We start from the raw sequence: 18,796 nt of genomic DNA, 5'->3' as shown, positions 1-18,796 counted from the left end.
CCAGGACATTTTTTATATAACTTGTGTTGTGAGTAAATGGTGGGCTAATTTAAAATTTTGGGGCGAACTATCCCTTTAACTGTGTCTAAGCAAAGAAGAACAGATCACTGTCACTGCGCAATACTCACAAATTACAGCGGGAATGGGGGTTTATACATCTAAAGTTTAAATTGAGGTATATTATATGTCCATATATTACTGGTAGTGCCATACTTTGTAGTAGTGGTATTGTGGCGTATATGTTAGGTTGTAAAATGTATTACCTGAATGAATTGAAATCAAATGTAGCTCGTTCAGAAAGAGCATACACAGAGGTTCAACCATTAAAGATGTTCATCGCTGGCAAACAATAGGATGCATTTGCAGATTTGCTTATAATTGACTTTAACATTAAATCCATGGAGACTTCATCTAATGCTCTTGATGTTTTTACTTTTCTGTTAAAGACTCAGTGTGTGCAGGGAACTGAACAAATCATTCAAACTAATTCGCGAACCAATTCAGATCAGTTTTTGCCAGCTGGTTTAATCAAGTCTTTGAACAGAATTGACTCAAAAGCGTGATTCATTTATGAATAGGGCATCGCTTATGCCCCAGCAAGAGACAGCATGCGCTTTTAATAACTATAGCCTACGAATTTCTTAACATGTATTGCATTAAACTAAAGTAATGAGATCGGAATGTCGCCTAGTGTAACAAAGTAAAAGTACAGTCTTTTCATTAGAAATGTACTTGAGTTAAAGTAGAAGTTATCACATTTAAATTTACTCTTAAAAGCACAAATCTTCAACAACAACAAAAAAAAAACACTCAAGTAAATGTAGGGAAGTAAATGTACTTCGTTACTACTCCCCCTATTGTCCTGAGTGAGCTGTACACAGTCTGACATGTTTATCACCTAACCAGAGTATTTAACAGCAGCATTCAAGAAATGTATTCTTATTTAAAGCTACTAAAGTTTTTCAATCAAGAGCAGTGAGTGTTCGATTCAGCATATATAGCAGTAAGTACTGTATATTACGATGAAGATGAAGAACTGCAGTGACATGTAAGCATGTTGTGATAAAGATGATTATCAAAACCAACAGATCTTTTCATTTTTGGCAGAATATCGGAGACATGAGCTGTAAAGGCTCCGCCCTCTTTTGGAAAGCAGATGGGGAGCATAGGCTGTGAAAAAATATGGACGTAGTGTCCGTGACAACACCCATAGGATTCCAAAGAGCGGTTCTGAAGCATAAAGTAGGGTTGAGCCAGCCATTGCCATCTTGGCAGCGTGGCACTTCCGGATAACAGAAAATGGGCAAAGATGCGGGACGTGGCTGGAGCTGAGGTGACGTGATGACTGACAGGCAGCAGACAAACACCTATACACCTGTCACTCAAAGTGGCCACGCTCTTAATTATGCAAAACTTTAAGGCTGTATATAATGTTAACAAATTAGTTATTTTAAAAAAAAAATCACCCCCTTCACAGTCGTCATTAAGGGCAGTTAAGAGTAGCAGTTAATTTGCATTTAAAGATACATGCACAAAGCATGGTTTCCTTCCACTCAAAAATGGCCATTTACAACATGGTATAATAAATGATCTGTGGTGTATTTTGAGCTTAAACTTCACAGACACATTCTGGGGACACCTGAGACTTATATTAGATCTTGTAAAAAGGGGCATAATAGGTTCCATTTAAAATGTACTTTCCCTTGCACTGCTTATCTCAAAACATTAGGCTCAAGTGCAGCTTGCAGCACGCATTCAACTTGTTTTAGATTCTCCAGACAGTTAATATGTTTGTCATTAATGTTTAACTTTTTAATGGCTTTCGCTCAGACAATACAACGTTAATGTTTCTGTGGCTGTACAAAGTGCTTGACGATCTATGAGGTTGCACTGTTTAGTTTATGATTCATTGTCTGTTGCTGGTAGTTGTAGGGCTTTTCACGCTTGACATAGTCAAATGTGCTGTATGTAAATGTTTTGACTACTAAAGCATAAAACCCAATACTATTACCCAATAGTATTTTGTGTCGGGGATAACCATTCAGGACCCAAGACCAGATGTGAAGAATAAAGAACAAGAGTCAGAAGTGTGATTAATTAAAGAACATTTTAAGAATAGTTTGCGGTTTCATCATCAGAAGCCAGCTTCAAATCTCTCAAGGAGTTCATAGGCCACGCTCTCTCCCTGCGGACATAACATTTCTCAACACAGTTATACTTGTTTCAAGGTCTAGCCACGTCATTACTGCAGAATGAATTCTGATTGGCTAAGAGAAAATAGTTAGTCGTAGTAAATTTCAGCTGGATCTCACGAAAAATGCGTATAAATAGTACGAGTGTGCAATGTCGTGGAATGTATACGCCAAAACTCATTTTGGCGTGCATATGATACGCTGTTTTTTGCGTGCATATGATACGCATTTTATGGCGTATTATACATATGAACCCCCCACCCCACCACCCTAAACCTACCCAAGAGAGCGTGTCATATATACGCCATAAAGTGCGTATCATATGCACCCGAAAAACAGCGTATCAAATGCACGCCAAAATGAGTTTTGGCATATACATTCCACGACATTGCACACTCGTACTATTTATACGCATTTATGTGTGATCGGGTTGGTAAATTTCCACACATTGTCAGTTAATCAGATGCACGTCTCCATAGATCAACAGTTTGATGCTTTCACCCCGGAATTAGGCACGTATGTGTCCTTCCAGGTTGGGAGAAGGCACCAGCTCGTCCGGAACAACATACCGCCAATCTCCCTAGGTTGCCCATTGTACACCTCCAATACACCGAATACTAGTGCACATACACAGATACACAGTTTCTTCAAGGTTGTAGTTGGTTAAGTGTCAACTGAAATCAACCTAGTTTTCCAAAATGTACAGATAAAATGTTCTTCTCCTCAGAAAGAACATCCTAGTAATTTCACATGAGTCAAACCTTCAATCTTTCTCATCAAATTATTTTGAAACCCAATTATTCCAGCTGTGCTATTAGTTTTATAAATATACCTTTTTTTCTATAGGAGAAACATCTGACAAGAGTTACTTGAAATGAATCTTTACAAATGAAAAATAAATAATTTTCAAAGAAATTAATACTTTTCAGTTCAAAAGTGACAGTAAAAACAGTTAAGAGTTCAATTTCAAACTAATAGTAAAGAAAATGATCAGGTTTAGCATATTTTAGAATGATTTTCAAAAGGATCATGTGTCACTATAAAGACTGGATTGATAGCTGCTGAAAATTAACCTTTGCCATCACAAAAATAATTCAGAACGAAAACGGTTATTTTAAAATATAACAATGTTTCACTATTTTACTGTAATGATTTTTGATCATACCAATACGAATAGTAGTGTTCATAGATCATAACTCACTACACTGTAAAAAAATTATATGTTCAATAAGTTATGAGCATGTGTTTTAACTCATCAAAATAAGAATACTCATAAAATAAAAATAAGAAATGTTCAACTCTTTTTTTTTTTCTTTTTTTTTATAAGCTATACAAGGTGTAACTCATTTTTTAAAGTCAGTTTAACATAATATACGTTGAAATAACTAACTTAAAAATTTCAGGCTGTGACTTTTTTTTTACAGTGTATGAAAGAGCTGTATATCTGTTGGGATGACAAATGAACACAACTAGTTGCTTGAAAAAATAAACACGTCTACGCAAAACACGCTATATGTGAGCACAAGAACTGACTCGCATCCATCTAATCGTACTGTATTGATTCTTAAATATTTTAGATGCATTGTCCTCCATGGTTTTCATCCAGAATCGCTCAATCACATGCAAATGTGTCCAGCGCCCCTTTCGTAATCTCATAAACGCATTCTGAGCACACGGCACTGCTAACCAGACCCAATTACCCTTTGTGATCATCTAATTGGCCCCTTTTTGTTATGCTAATTCCAAGCAACAATCGCAGATCGTCTGTTTATGTATGCGTTTTCTGTTTGCTTCAGTATCCGTGGCAGCTGGTCAGTGCACACCGAGCGTCACATGCTCAAACATTCGGCATTTACGCCTTGATTTCTCATTCTGCTCGCGAATGCTTTATCGGTCCCATTGGAAATGACCATAAATAGACAGAATGCCTGGAAGCAGTGTGTGCGCGCTGGGTTTCATGTGAATTGGTAGAGCCATCAGGCTCAGATCTGAAATTACTTGGAGCAATTAGCTTTAAGTGTTCATGGCCTTTAAAGTCAACATGAAATCAAAATGGATTTTTTTATGCAGTATTGCAGTATTTATTATAAATTATTAATCTAAAGAAATAGCAAACCACAACAATGATCTAATTATGCCATCAATTCCTGTTGGCCTACATTTGTTCTTGTACGAGAAGCCATTTTACCCGGATACATGTCATAATAGAGATGAAAATACTTTCACAACATCCATTTAATGCCGACAACATGAATTCTTAATGCAAGTTCCTTGTTGTAGTGTGTTGCTCCACCTTCTGAAATGTCACATTATGGAAGTAAAATGTCTTGCAAATGTTGCGAAAAGTCTAGGTGAGTTGAATCCAACATTTCGCTTTTCTCTCAGCAGCATGAAACTTTCTTTAATTATGTCCTCCTGCTCTTGCTTGGGGATATGAATGCATTTTTCCCACATTATTGGCATTATTGGCTTTCCTAAGGTGACATTGTAGCACATCATATGATAAGCTGTCTGCTTGCTGTCTTTCTCCATCCATCCCTCCGTCTCTCTTTCTCCCTCTCATCCAACAGTATTCCGTTACTCCACTCATTTGTTGACACACTCCATCAGACAGTGTCACAGTCAGCACTTTAGAGCAGCGATGGTGCATTAAGAATCTCGCTGCCAGGCGCTCTTTTATTTGTTAGTATTCACAGCAGGGACAAAGCTGTTTTTTATCTTCTCCTGTAGTCTCTTAAAGGAGTAGTTCACCCAAAAAGGCAAATCATTTACTCACCCTCACGTTGTTCCAAACCCGTATCACTTTATTTCTTCTGTGGAATATAAAAGGAAGCATTTTAAAGAGTGTACTAGTTTTTTTTTTTTATGTAGTTACAATTAATAACACTTTCAAGCTTCAAGAAGCAAACAAAAGCATGTAATACATAACATATAACATAACATAACATAACAACATAACAACATAACATAATAAAAATGCAAAAGTTTGGGGTCAGTAATTTAAAAAAAAAATAATACACTGTAAAAAAAATGTTGGTTTTTGTTGGTTTAACTTAAAAAAGTAAGTAACCTGGTTGCCTTAATTTTGAGTTTATTGACATTAAAACATTGAGTTGATACAATGAAGGAAATTTGTTTAATAAATAGAAGCTCAAAATATTATTGCATATCTGAACCACATAAAAAATGATAAATAATTTTTATTTTTATTCTATTTGGCATGTTTCACTGCGTCATCAGAAATAAAACACACACAATTACCCAATATGCTTACAAAATCTTAATTTTGATATTTAATAATATGATAATAATATTTTAATAAAGGTTGTCGATTCTCAAAAAATGTTCATTTTATTAACTCAAAATTTTAATTTCAATGAACTCAAATTTTAAGGCAACCAGGTAACTTTTTTTCTAAATAATTTTTTACAGTGTACTTTTATATAGCAAGAAACATAAATTGATCAAGTTACATAAAAATATAAAATCAGTGATGTTCTTTTTAACTCTATTCATCAAAGAATCCTGATAGAAATGTATCATGTGTAAGGTTTCCGCAAAAATGTTAAGCAACACGACAATTCAAGATTGATAATAATAATAATATGTTTCTTGAGCACCAAATCAGCATATTAGAATGATTTCTGAAGGATCATATGACACTGAAGACTGTAATGGCTGCAGCGTTGTTATAATTGTAATACTTTTTCACAGTATTACTATTTATGCTCTACTCTTGCATAAGATGAAAAAATATTTCAACATCAAACTTTTGAATTTTGACTATTAAGATACATTAATGAAAAGTTGATGTTGGCCCTGCCCCAAATGGCACTCTTCATGTGTGGTCTTGTGGACTTGCAATGGCCGCCGTGTGCACTATCCGTTACGATCATAAGGCTGTATGGTGTTCCATTTGTCACTGTAGGTTTGAGGTTGCTTTCACACCTGAGCGTTAGTTTTGAAGCCTGGTGTGTTTTCTCCCTTTGGTTTGGTTCGTTAAGGCATATGTGAAAACTGCAATCACGCTTGATACCGCACCAAAACCATCACTGTGAAAAAGGTGTGAAACGCCCTAAGAAGGTGCTTGAGGGAAGGATGATCGCGAGGGCTTAGGGTATAATTTGTAATTTGGGACAGGGCCGTTTAATTCATGTAAAGTGTTAGTCTGCATTCATTATGATTTCATGAAAAACAGCATCCAGTACAGTTTTGTAAAAGGTCTCTTTTTGTGTTCCACATAAGAAAGGCTTGGTCATACAGATTTGGAACAACATGAGGTTGAGAAAACATAATTTTCATTTTTTGGGTGACTATCCCTTCAAGGAATTTGCATTCTTTCATCTTTTCGCTGTAATTTTTTTTTTCTTCTATTCATTCCAAATGTGTCTGCATTTTATTTGTCTTCGCTCTGCATTCCTCTATCCCAAAAAACAACTTGTCATTTGCTTAAACAACCCAGGCAAATCACAGCCCGGAAAGAAAGGAAACCAGATGTTTATGAACCAGATTAACTCCTAAATAAATCCAAACTTTGGGCTTTGAAACATTTCTGGGGATTAACGAAGCTCCATTGGTGCTTATTTTGAATGGAGGGAGTGACTCACGAATAAGCAGTTTTATTTTGTTACACTTCAAATCTGGACCACTGTATTTTGCAACTCAATAAACATTCAGCAGAACTAGGTCAGAGATACGCAACAGAGCACGCCTGCGGACACAAGCTTCCTAACCGTTTCTGAAGTGCATTGTGAGGGAGTCTGAGCTGCATGGGAAGTAGATACTGTGAGGCCACCCTGAGAACAGGAAGTTCTTTGAGTTCTGCCCAATTAAAAGTTGTTGCATTGGGATGTGTGTGTTTAATGCTAGCTTGGTGTGTGTGTGTGTGTGTGTGTGTGTGTGTGTGTGTGTGTGTGTGTGTGTGTGTGTGTGTGTGTGTGTGTGTGTGTGTGTGTGTGTGTGTGTGTGTGTGTGTGTGTGTGTGTGTGTGTGTGTGTGTGTGTTTCCATGTTTTATGGGGACTTTCCATGGACGTAATGGATTTTATACCGTACAAACAATATTTTCTATCCGCCTACACTGCCCCTGCCCCTAAACCTACCCATCACAGGAAACATTCTGCATTTTTTCTTTCTCAAAAAAACTCCTTCTGTATGAGATGATGTTTTCCTCATGGGGACCAAAAAATGTCCCCACAAGGAGAAGGATTTCGGATATATTGCCATCTTTGTGGGGACATTTTGTCCCCATAACGTAGGGATTACCAGGCCACACACACACACACACACGTGTGGTAGGAGATAATGGTGTCATTTCACACTCAGCTGAATTTGTGGCGTCCCGCAGTGCCAGTTGCACTAGACTTGATCTGTGGAGTGAGCATAGCAGACCATCAGAGACCAATGAGGCAAACACCACTGGGACTTTCATCTCCGCACCATGTTCCTCTGTATTGTGTCTCTGAGAAGAGATCTGCCCCATGTGTTTTAGCAGTGTTAGGGACTGACTAAATTCTAATTAACTTCTAAATTCTAACTTGCTATGTTCTTTTTTTTTTAAACAGCTGAACTACTGAAACATATATATTATTATTTATATTAGGTGTCCTTAACTACTATGTACTAACATTTAAATTAATCATTTGATACAATGCACTTATTGAGTACATGTTTTTACATTTTGCTTGCATTTTAAAAATGACCTGCAGAATAAAACGTTTTAAAGGGGGGGTGAAATGCTGTTTCATGCATACTGATCTTTTTACACTGTTAAAGACTTGGATTCCCATCCTAAACATAGACAAAGTTTCAAAAGTTAAGGTGGACGTTTGATGGGAGTATTTCTTTGTCAAAAATACTACTTCCGGTTAGTCATAAGTTTCGGCAAGTTTTTTGAGATCATGCGTCCCCTTTGACGTTAATGGGGGCGGAATTTTCTTGTATGGGCCGTACGGACAATTCTACCGGAAGAGCGTGAGAGAGAGCGAGGGAGAGAGCGAAAGCAACAGGCTACGCCCATCAAAGCGCTGGCTTGTAGGATGCTGCACAGGTGATGTGCACATAACAATGTCACCAAAAAAGTGCGTTTTTGGTTGCTAGACCAAGACAGTCCTGCACAGATTCCCCAAAACCCCCGCGTTAAGGCAACAGTGGATGGAATTTGCTTTTCCGGATCAGCAACTGAGTTGCGCGAATGTTTATATCTGTTCGCTGCATTTCGGTGCCGACTGTTTCATAAACAAGGCCCTGCTTGACGCCGGCTTTTCCAATCGCCTAATGCTGAATGATGGAGCAGTCCCAACGATAAAGGTCCTAACGTTAGAACCGCAGGCTGTGAGTAAGACTGCTTCAAATGTCTATGCTCATCAAGTAGCCCAAACATGATCACGTATAGTTAATTGATCAATGGAGCATGCGATGTGTAGTGCGTGTACATTTGTTTAGCTGGCCACTATATGTGAAACTTTTGTTTGTGTGTTGTAAAAGCACTCCAAACAACAATACACAAAGAGGGGGGAAATATGTTGAACTAAATAAGCACGCTTCTTCATTCAATTGCGCTACTATTCCGTGTCTATCTATGTAAACACTAGCCTGCGGTGCAAAACCAGTCCGCTTACTAACGTTACAATTGTCTACACAAACCACGCGTAAACACACAAACACACGTGCACAACTGCACTTCCCACATGTACACCTTCAAAGACAAAAATACGACGATATAATTCTTCGTATTAAATTTAAGTATAAATATGTAAATAACACAAGTCGCTAAGCATATTATATAGTTAGTGTATAACTTGTACCACATAGAGACGTCCTGCTCTAGTCCTTTTTGCTGCTGCTCCTGTTCAACTGCAGCCTCTGGGTCTGATTCCGGATCATAGATGTATGGCTGTATCTGATTAAAAGCCATATTTTTATTTTGAATAAAGTTTTTTTCCCGCTGTTAGGGATGACACAGCTTTACGACGCACTCGACTCAACACAATAGCAGCGCGCTGCTGCACACGTCATTATTTAGCTCCGCTCACACGACACGCCCCCACCCGCTCGGCTTTTTTCGGAAAGACTCGGAACAGCGCATCTTTCTTATATAATTATTAAAAAAATAAAGACTTTTCGGAGACATGCAGGATGCAATGCTACTCTATAGGTACTCAAGATTGACATGACACTGACTGAAACTGAGTGTTTCACCCCCCCTTTAAAAGAATGCAACTATTTATCTCACAATTGCAATTTGCTGCAGTTCTTGCAATTTTATAAAGTCAGCATTGTGAGATATAAACTTGCAATTATATCTTTATAACACGCGATTGCAACTTTGTTTGTATCTTTATCTCAGTGACATATACTGTAAAGTCACAATGGCGAGTTATATAAATCTGAGCAAGACATACAAATTCAAGACAACAACAAATGATTGTGAGAATAATTTACCCTTTTTTTTATTCTGTGGCAGAAGCAAGCTTCCATAGTATGTAGCATTGGAAAGTCTGATTCATTTTAGTTCATTCAAATGATTCATGAATGTGAACTGCTTCTAAAATGATTTACCAATTTGTCTTATTTTACAAAATATTTGATTGCATTTATTTTACAGTATGTGCACTTATGTGTACATATATACTTACCTAAGAAATACTTGTAAGTATATAAGTAAAATAATATAAGGTAACTACATGGATTAAAGTTAGGTTTAGGGGTATGTTCAGGGTTTGTACCTAGTTATTAGCCAGTTATTAAAATTACTATAAAAAGTAAGTACATACATGGGGAACATGACAATAAAATAAAGAGTTACCAAATATTTAGTTAGATTCTCCTGGTCATCATCATGTTTTAGATTAATTAGGGTGTTTCGAGTTATTAGTTTCATTTGTAGTGTTTATTATTCAATGAATCTGAACCTTATTTGAATCTAAATCATGTTGGTGATTTGAATCCAAATCTGCTTACGTTTGCAAGTTAAAAATCTTAAAGATCCTTATTGTTTGTTTTGTGCTAGATAAATGCTGATTTCAGTTTTATATCATCAGATATTATTTATTTATTTATTTATTTATTTTTAAAGATATTTCTTCCTTAAATAGCTTCACTATATGTATTTAGTTTTTTTTTTTTTTTAGTAACTTGTGCTTTAAAATAATGTGTAGCTTGGTAAGCGTCGGTTTCCAGGTAGCTTTGACACTGTGTTTGTTGTGTGCAGCTGTATTGATGGAGCTCTTTATCATATGGAGTGGAAATGTTAGCATTTTCATATGAATATCTTGACATTCCCGTAACTGCCTCTGCCTTTTATCGCTTAGCAGACACGCTGGACTGATTGTACCTCTTCATCTCTCTCTCTCTCTCTCTCTCTCTCTCTCTCTCTCTCTCTCTCTCTCTCTCTCTCTCTCTCTCTCTCTCTCTCTCTCTCTCTCTCTCTCTCTCAGGTGCTGAAGGGCAGCAAAAAGCTCTCCATGTCGGTGCGTTCTGTGGGCCGTATCCCAGGAGGTTATGTCACAAATCATGTCTATACCTGGGTGGATCCACAGGGGCGCAGTGTGTCCCCTCCCCCTGACCTGCTGGCTGAGCATCGCAGCGCCACTCTGCGCAGGTCTAACAGTCAGGGCCGCAGCCACATGCAGCTTCTGCAGGACGGCGATGAGAAGAAGGTGAAGGCTCACATTACAACATGCCTTAATCAAGTTATAGCAATCAGTTTAATGTGTTTACATAATGCTTATCACTCATTTCAGTTAAGATAATATGTGCTACTGCTTAAATGTTTGGGATTATGATATTTTCAGGGGACACTAAGGATTTTTTCTACTGGTCCGGTCGGGCCAGTGGTTAAGAATTTTACTTGTCCTGACAAAATTTTCACTGTCCTCACCACAAAAAAAAGTAATAAATAAATAAAATAAAAAAGTTTTGGACCCACATAACCTTAAATGCCTTGAAACATGCTGCATTATTCAATGTGTTGATGTAATTTCCACTGAAATGGCTCCAGCTGTTAGTACTCCTCCCCTTTTTTGAAACAGCCAATGGCGTTTGACTAGATTACAATTTGACTAGAGCCTTTCTGTTTGGTAAAGTTGGTTTCCTCTAACTGTTTATCATCATAATATCCTAAAAATCTTTTTGAAATGCAGCATTCTGTGCAGAATTCAAATTGGTCCGATATGTTTTGTTGTCTGCGCCGCAACTTCAGCATTGTAGGGGGCGGGCTTTAGATTCTAGAGAGCATTTTGATTGGACAGAAGATTTGATAAGAAGGTGAAGTATGCGATGATGTCATCAAAATCTGTAATTCGTTTTAACGGAAGTGAGAAACTGTACATTTTGAATTTTTATATCTCCTAAATGTAAATTTTGTCATTGTTTTGGAACATACCAGCTTATTCATAACTTTAAGGCTAACACAGTCATACTAAAAGCTAAAAAACTTTTTAGTGGGCCTTTAAAGCTACACTATGTAAATTTTCTGTCCACTAGAGGGCTCCTATTCAAAACAAAGGAGTAGTTTGATTATGCCAAGTTTGACCTCAGAATCTTGGGACGTGGTCTTCACCTCACAGCCGGTTGAAAAGAATTGGGTTAGGACTCTGGCAGAAATCATGTTAATGGATGTGGTTATTAAAGGGGGGGTGAAATGCTGTTTCATGCATACTGAGCTTTTTACACTGTTAAAGACTTGGATTCCCATCCTAAACATAGACAAAGTTTCAAAAACTAATGTTGGACGTTTGATGGAGTATTTCTGTGTCAAAAATACTCCTTCCGGTTTCTCACAAGTTTCGGAGAGTTTTTTTCGAGTATGGCTCGGGTTGACGTTAATAAGAGTGGAAGGTCCTTGTATGGGCCGTTCGGGATCTTCTCCCGGTAGGGTGCGCGCGTGACTAGAGCGAGAGAGGAAATGCACGCCCATAAACACTCTCTCAGGTGCAGATCCAGTCGTCTGTTAACACTGTCGCGCCACGCTCCACTTTATTCCTATGGGTGACATCAAGCGACTTCAACGCTTCAGCACAGCATTCCGGGAAGGCAGCGCTGCATTTGAACCGATTTGAACGCAGAAATGATGGGAAGCTTCTCAACATTGCTTCAGTCGCATCTCAAAGTGGATCTCTACAGTCACTGCTGTCATAGGACTTTACCAAATCATACCAAAGAAGTGTATTTTTGACGGAGCCGTCCCAGCTATAAAGGTTCGGTCCTGCTTTGGAAGCAGCTGGTGAGTAAAACTGCTTCAAATGTCTGTGCTGTTGGTTATCGTCACATGAGTAAACATCAGTAAACGACCCGATCGCGTGCTTCGTCATTCAAATGCGCTTACGGTTAGTCCATTGTTGTTCTATGTATAACGTTACACTAGTCTGACGTGCAAACCCGTTTTGCTTGCTACTGCTAAGGTTTAGTTGCATACAATAGTCCATAAACTGAATCATGTCCTCATAAACTGCGAGTAAACACACACAAATGTTGACAGGCCACTAAATACAGTACATACCACAGAGACGGAAGTCCTGCTGTTGCTGTTTCTCCTGAGTCAATTTATTTCAGCCTCCGAATGATTCTGGATCATATATCTATTAGCTGAGATCGATTGCGATGGGTTTCTTCACGCTTGAGGACGTCACCGATTTGCGCGCTCGTCATTCTTTAGCTCCGCCCACACGATACGCCTCCAGGCGCTCGTTTTTTTTCCGGAAAGACTCGGTACAGCCTATATTTCTTTTATAAATATAATAAAACTAAAGACTTTTCGGAGATATGAAGGATGCAATACTACTCTATAGGTACTCAAGATTGACATGAGATTGACTGAAACTGAGTGTTTCACCCCCCCTTTAATGTTACTGTAGTATGAAGCAGAGCAGGACTGAGTGTCGTGAAGCTGCACCCTAACCACAAGTTCTACACTTCACGATAATGGAAACCTCAAAAAAAATCACCAAATATAACTGTCAAATATAACATCAAACATTAACTGGTCCCTTCACTAAAAACACATTAAACAGCACTTAATTTCAACATTTACTCTCCTGATCCATCCCTATGCAAAGCATGCTGGGAACGAGAAAACTGCCTAGGTCAGTCAGCGCAACATAAATGATTCATGTAGTTCCAACACAAATGGTTTAGGTTAACTTAATTTTTTACTAATTTTATTTGATTTAAAGGTTCCTTTCTTCGCGATTCCATCTTTCAAACTTTAGTTAGTGTGTAATGTTGCTGTTGGAGCATAAATAATGCCTGTAAAATTATAAAGCTCAAAGTTCAATGCCAACCGAGATATTTTATTTAACAGAAGTTCCCTTTCAAAGCCTACATCAAACGGCCGGTTTGGACTACACCCCTGCACTTCCTTGCATGAATGACGTCACTAGAACCGTTTGTTGACTAACCCTCCGCCCACAAGAACACGCAAAAAAGGGGGCAGGGTGTTGTTGCTCTCCTACGTGGAGAAGAGCGCGCATTCAGCGCTTGCATCTCCCCTTTATGGTAAGAGGCGGGACCTTTCCAGGCAAAGTGCGCTAAGCTGCTGTCCAATCACAATACGGGAAGCACTGGCCCAAGCAGAACTAGTTACCTATTTCTGAAGGAAGAACTTCATAGAACAAGGAAATAATCAGTTTTTAGAACAGAGGAAACAGCGCTGTACAGATAAGTAAATTGTGTGAAAAATACTGTTTTTTTTACACGCGAAACATGAACTCATGTTATATTGCACACTGTAAACATAATCAAAGCTTCGAAAACACGTGAAGAACGGGACCTTTAATGTAATAAAATTGAGTAAAATGGCAATTAAGTAAAAAACTAAAGATTTGTGTTGTTTTAGCTAATTTTATTTAAATAAACTGAGCAAACAGCTAGATAAATTTTGAGTGCAGGCAGCAGGAAGATTATTAGGATGCTGTCACTTTAAGCCCTAATTCACAGATCCAGTATCCTGTTTTTCCATTCCACTGCGCTACTTTTCCATTGTTTATCAATGTAAATGCCTAAAAGGGACGTCTGTAACAGTTGCGCTCACGTCTCCCGTATTTTACAGAGTCTCGCGCATGACACAGCATCCTAAAATTTGAAAGGAGACCTATTATGCCCCTTTTTACAAGTAGTGAAACAAGTCTCCGATGTCCCCAGAGTGTGTTAGCTCAAAATACCCCACAGATCCGCTTATGCTCCAGAATACAGTCAAAAACAAAACAGGACAATCTCACTTAAAATGGCGTGTGCATTTTTAAAAAAAATGAATATGTCCGACACGCACACAAAAAATACTCACCTCAAACCTTTCAACAGCAGTGTATTTGTCTATATTTAACCAGTTTGTTCGCTGAAAGTTTCTTCTTCATAATGTAGGGTTGTCCCTGAAGAACGAACAGATTAAAAAAAGGTGTGGGCGACAGTTACATAGTTGTTCATATACTGTACAGTACGGATGGAGAACTTCTGATCATTTGCATGTGTAAGAGCCTTCAAAAACTCAATGTTAAAGCTGTGTTGTTTACAACTCACCAGCTTCAATAAATGGATGTCATTTTAAAGTGCTCTGCTCCTGTATAGGTTGAGTGCAGAAATGAGTTTTCACTGGTGCGTAAGACAGGAGCGAATGAAGAACTTGTCTTTCTTGAAACGCTGTTTATGTTATGTCACATGCCTGTCCTGTCGTGTGTGCACTTGTGGATTTTGTTATGTTGAGCATGTGCTCGTGTCCCTGTCAGTTCCCTCCCCCTTGTTATCTGATTATTGGTTAATTTGCCCCACCTGTTCTCCCTCATTATCTGCCTTGTTTGTTCCCTTTATAATCTCCTTGTGTTTGTCAGTCTGTGTTGGATCCTTGTGTACTGTCTACGTCTTCCGTTCCCCTGTGACTTCCTTGTGGTATGTGTTCAGTTTCAGTTTATGTGTTTTCTAGTTACGTTTTCCCCCTCGTGGGTTTTGTTTTGCATTTATGTTTTATTTGTTATAAATAAATATTTAATCATTTTCTGCACTTGAGTCCTCGCACCATTTTCCCTTGTGTCTGTGACGTGACAGAAGGATCCAACCATACAATGAGGACTCAGCAGAGAAGTTCTCCCTCGGTGCCAGTCCCGGGGGTCCCGAGTCCGGGAATCCCGAGTCCAGACATGGCCTGGAGGGCTGTTATGGGAGGCTTTGTGGTGGCAGTCCTGCATGCTTGGGAGAAGCACAGGGTGTCATCCACAACTCCGGTGGTCCCTGTTCCGGTGGTCCCAGTTCCGGTGGTCCCTGTGCCGGTGGATCGTGTTCCGGTGGATCGTGTTCCGGTGGTCCCAGTGCCGGTGGATCGTGTTCCGGTGGTCCCAGTGCCGGTGGATCGTGTTCCGGTGGTCCCTGTGCCGGTGGATCGTGCTCCGGTGGTCCCTGTGCCGGTGGATCGTGCTCCGGTGGTCCCTGTGCCGGTGGATCGTGCTCCGATGGTCCCTGTGCCGGTGGATCGTGCTCCGGTGGTCCCTGTGCCGGTGGTCCCTGTGCCGGTGGATCATGTTCCGGTGGTCCCTGTGCCGGTGGTCCCTGTGCCGGTGGATCGTTTTCCGGTGGTCCCTGTGCCGGTGGACTCCATTCCGGTGGTCCCGAGTCCGGAAACGGCCTGGAGGGCTGTGATGGGATGCTTTGTGGTGGCAGTCCTGCATGCGTGGAAGGAGCACATGGCTTTATCCGAAGCCCCGGAGGCAGTTCCGGTGGTCCCAGTTCCGGCGGATCGTGTTCCGGTGGTCCCTGTGCCGGTGGATCGTGTTCCGGTGGTCCCTGTGCTGGTGGATCGTGTTACGGTGGTCCCAGTTCCGGCAGATCATGTTCCGGTGGTCCCAATGCCAGCAGATCGTATTCCGGTGGTCCCAGTGCTGGTGGATACTGCTGGACTGGAGAAGTTTCCCCAACGCCCTGCCTGCGCCGCTGAGGCGTCCTGCTCTCCGTGCGCCGCTGAGGCGTCCTGCTCTCCGTGCGCCGCTGAGGCGTCCTGCTCTCCGTGCGCCGCTGAGGCGTCCTGCTCTCCGTGCGCCGCTGAGGCGTCCTGCTCTCCGTGCGCCGCTGAGGCGTCCTGCTCTCCGTGCGCCGCTGAGGCGTCCTGCTCTCCGTGCGCCGCTGAGGCGTCCTGCTCTCCGTGCGCCGCTGAGGCGTCCTGCTCTCCGTGCGCCGCTGAGGCGTCCTGCTCTCCGTGCGCCGCTGAGGCGTCCTGCTCTCCGTGCGCCGCTGAGGCGTCCTGCTCTCCGTGCGCCGCTGAGGCGTCCTGCTCTCCGTGCGCCGCTGAGGCGTCCTGCTCTCCGTGCGCCGCTGAGGCGTCCTGCTCTCCGTGCGCCGCTGAGGCGTCCTGCTCTCCGTGCGCCGCTGAGGCGTCCTGCTCTCCGTGCGCCGCTGAGGCGTCCTGCTCTCCGTGCGCCGCTGAGGCGTCCTGCTCTCCGTGCGCCGCTGAGGCGTCCTGCTCTCCGTGCGCCGCTGAGGCGTCCTGCTCTCCGTGCGCCGCTGAGGCGTCCTGCTCTCCGTGCGCCGCTGAGGCGTCCTGCTCTCCGTGCGCCGCTGAGGCGTCCTGCTCTCCGTGCGCCGCTGAGGCGTCCTGCTCTCCGTGCGCCGCTGAGGCGTCCTGCTCTCCGTGCGCCGCTGAGGCGTCCTGCTCTCCGTGTGCCGCCCTGGCGCCCCCTGCACTCACCGCGCCTCTCTGGCGCCCTGCTCTACCCGCACTGCCCTGGCTGCCTGAACTCTATGGGCCGCCCCGGCCGCTTGAACTTGGTGGGCCTCCCGAACTCGGTGGGCCGCCCTGGCCATTTGAACTTTGTGGGCCACCATGGCCTCCTGAACTTTTTGTTTTCCTCGTTCCTCCCTTGTTTACCCCTCCCTTGTCTGTACCTTCTTTGTCTGTCCCTCCCGTGCCCCCCTGGTCTGTCCCTCCCGTGCCCCCCTGGTCTGTGCCTCCCTGGTCTGTCCCTCCCGTCCCTCCCTGGTCTGTCCCTCCCCTCCCTCCCTGGTCTGTCCCTCCCGTCCCTCCCTGGTCTGTCCCTCCCGTCCCTCCCTGGTCTGTCCCTCCCGTCCCTCCCTGGTCTGTCCCTCCCGTCCCGCCCGGGTCTGTCCCTCCCGTCCCTAGTGGAGCGTCTGGTAGCCGCTCCTTAAGGAGGGGGTAATGTCACATGCCTGTCCTGTCGTGTGTGCACTTGTGGATTTTGTTATGTTGAGCATGTGCTCGTGTCCCTGTCAGTTCCCTCCCCCTTGTTATCTGATTATTGGTTAATTTGCCCCACCTGTTCTCCCTCATTATCTGCCTTGTTTGTTCCCTTTATAATCTCCTTGTGTTTGTCAGTCTGTGTTGGATCCTTGTGTACTGTCTACGTCTTCCGTTCCCCTGTGACTTCCTTGTGGTATGTGTTCAGTTTCAGTTTATGTGTTTTCTAGTTACGTTTTCCCCCCTCGTGGGTTTTGTTTTGCATTTATGTTTTATTTGTTATAAATAAATATTTAATCATTTTCTGCACTTGAGTCCTCGCACCATTTTCCCTTGTGTCTGTGACGTGACATGTTATTATTTCTGTAAACCAAAGCTCTTTATCTTATTTGTGCCAGCTGATGACAACCACAACGACGCTGAAGTGCCATTGGACCGCTGCCATTTACTATAAGTCATAATTTATCTGCTGTCGCACATGCATATCTCTGGGCTAAACTATCTGTGATCATCTTCGCTAGCTAATGGGCAGTAGCGATTTAAGACGGGGATTTATAAATTAGCCCTGATTTGTTTCACCTGGGATGTTATTTGGTACTTCTGATAAACATTTTGTGCTACTTTGATTTGATTGAGTTAAAAAAAAACAAAAAAACATTTTGAGTAAATTTTTTTGTGTGGTTGTCCAATTTGCATTTTACAGAAGTCTTTCTGGTAAACATACACAATGTGTACTCTGCTGATAAACCCTTTACGCCAATGCATTTCCATTTAGAACAATACCGTCTATTAGGGGCAAATCCAAACGGTGGATTAGTGTTTTGGGCTAGGTGTCTTTTTATCAGACAATTATTGAATATGCATGAAACATTAGGAGGCAGCAAATACAAGAGTGTCTTCCACAGTTACTCAGCCTCCATCAGACCTGAACAAAACTAAGACGTCTGCAGTTGGATGCAGGTGCCCTGTTATGAATTTTAAACTCTGAATTAAATATATAAATCAATGAAGTGTGAGGGAAAAAAATTGTTTTGTTTGCACATCATTATTTGCCTAAGGAACTGTGAACACACACTGTTAGTCTGACAAATTAAGCAATCAATCACTGAACATTGTCCGTTTTGGCTCGTCTTAAATGCGAGAACCTTTTTCTGTCAGCTCCCCAAATTTACCCTAGCACTATTTCTCACCCTTATATTTTCTTATACTCTCACCTGAATGCCAGAATTTGTTAAATGTGATTATAGGGAGAGTTTTATGAGCTGTTCATCCAGGTGTAAATCTGCCAAGGCTACTGGAGAGTGCACGCTCTTTCTCGGGCCCTGCGGCCGTTGGAAGCGATATCGCTAGCGTGGCACGCCGGCTTCATCAGTACTGCACAGCGCAGCAGAAATCTCCATCGGTCCGCCCTGATTTACTACCCTGCTTGT

General features: G+C 41.7%; 1 protein-coding gene across 5 annotated transcripts in view; it reads left to right on the top strand.

Annotated features, from left to right (window-relative positions):
• whrna (whirlin a) overlaps nucleotides 1–18,796 on the top strand; it is a 129,311-nt gene that overhangs the window by 48,410 nt on the left and 62,105 nt on the right. For all 5 annotated transcript variants that reach the window (XM_067423651.1, XM_067423647.1, XM_067423646.1 and 2 more), the window contains one exon: nucleotides 10,630–10,851. In XM_067423651.1, the coding sequence (XP_067279752.1) occupies nucleotides 10,630–10,851 (222 nt within the window). The remainder of the gene's footprint in view (nucleotides 1–10,629; nucleotides 10,852–18,796) is intronic.

Source organism: Pseudorasbora parva, chromosome 18 (genome assembly GCF_024679245.1).
Source record: "Pseudorasbora parva isolate DD20220531a chromosome 18, ASM2467924v1, whole genome shotgun sequence".
Taxonomy (NCBI): Eukaryota; Metazoa; Chordata; class Actinopteri; order Cypriniformes; family Gobionidae; genus Pseudorasbora; species Pseudorasbora parva.
This window is presented reverse-complemented; position numbering and strand designations above follow the sequence as displayed.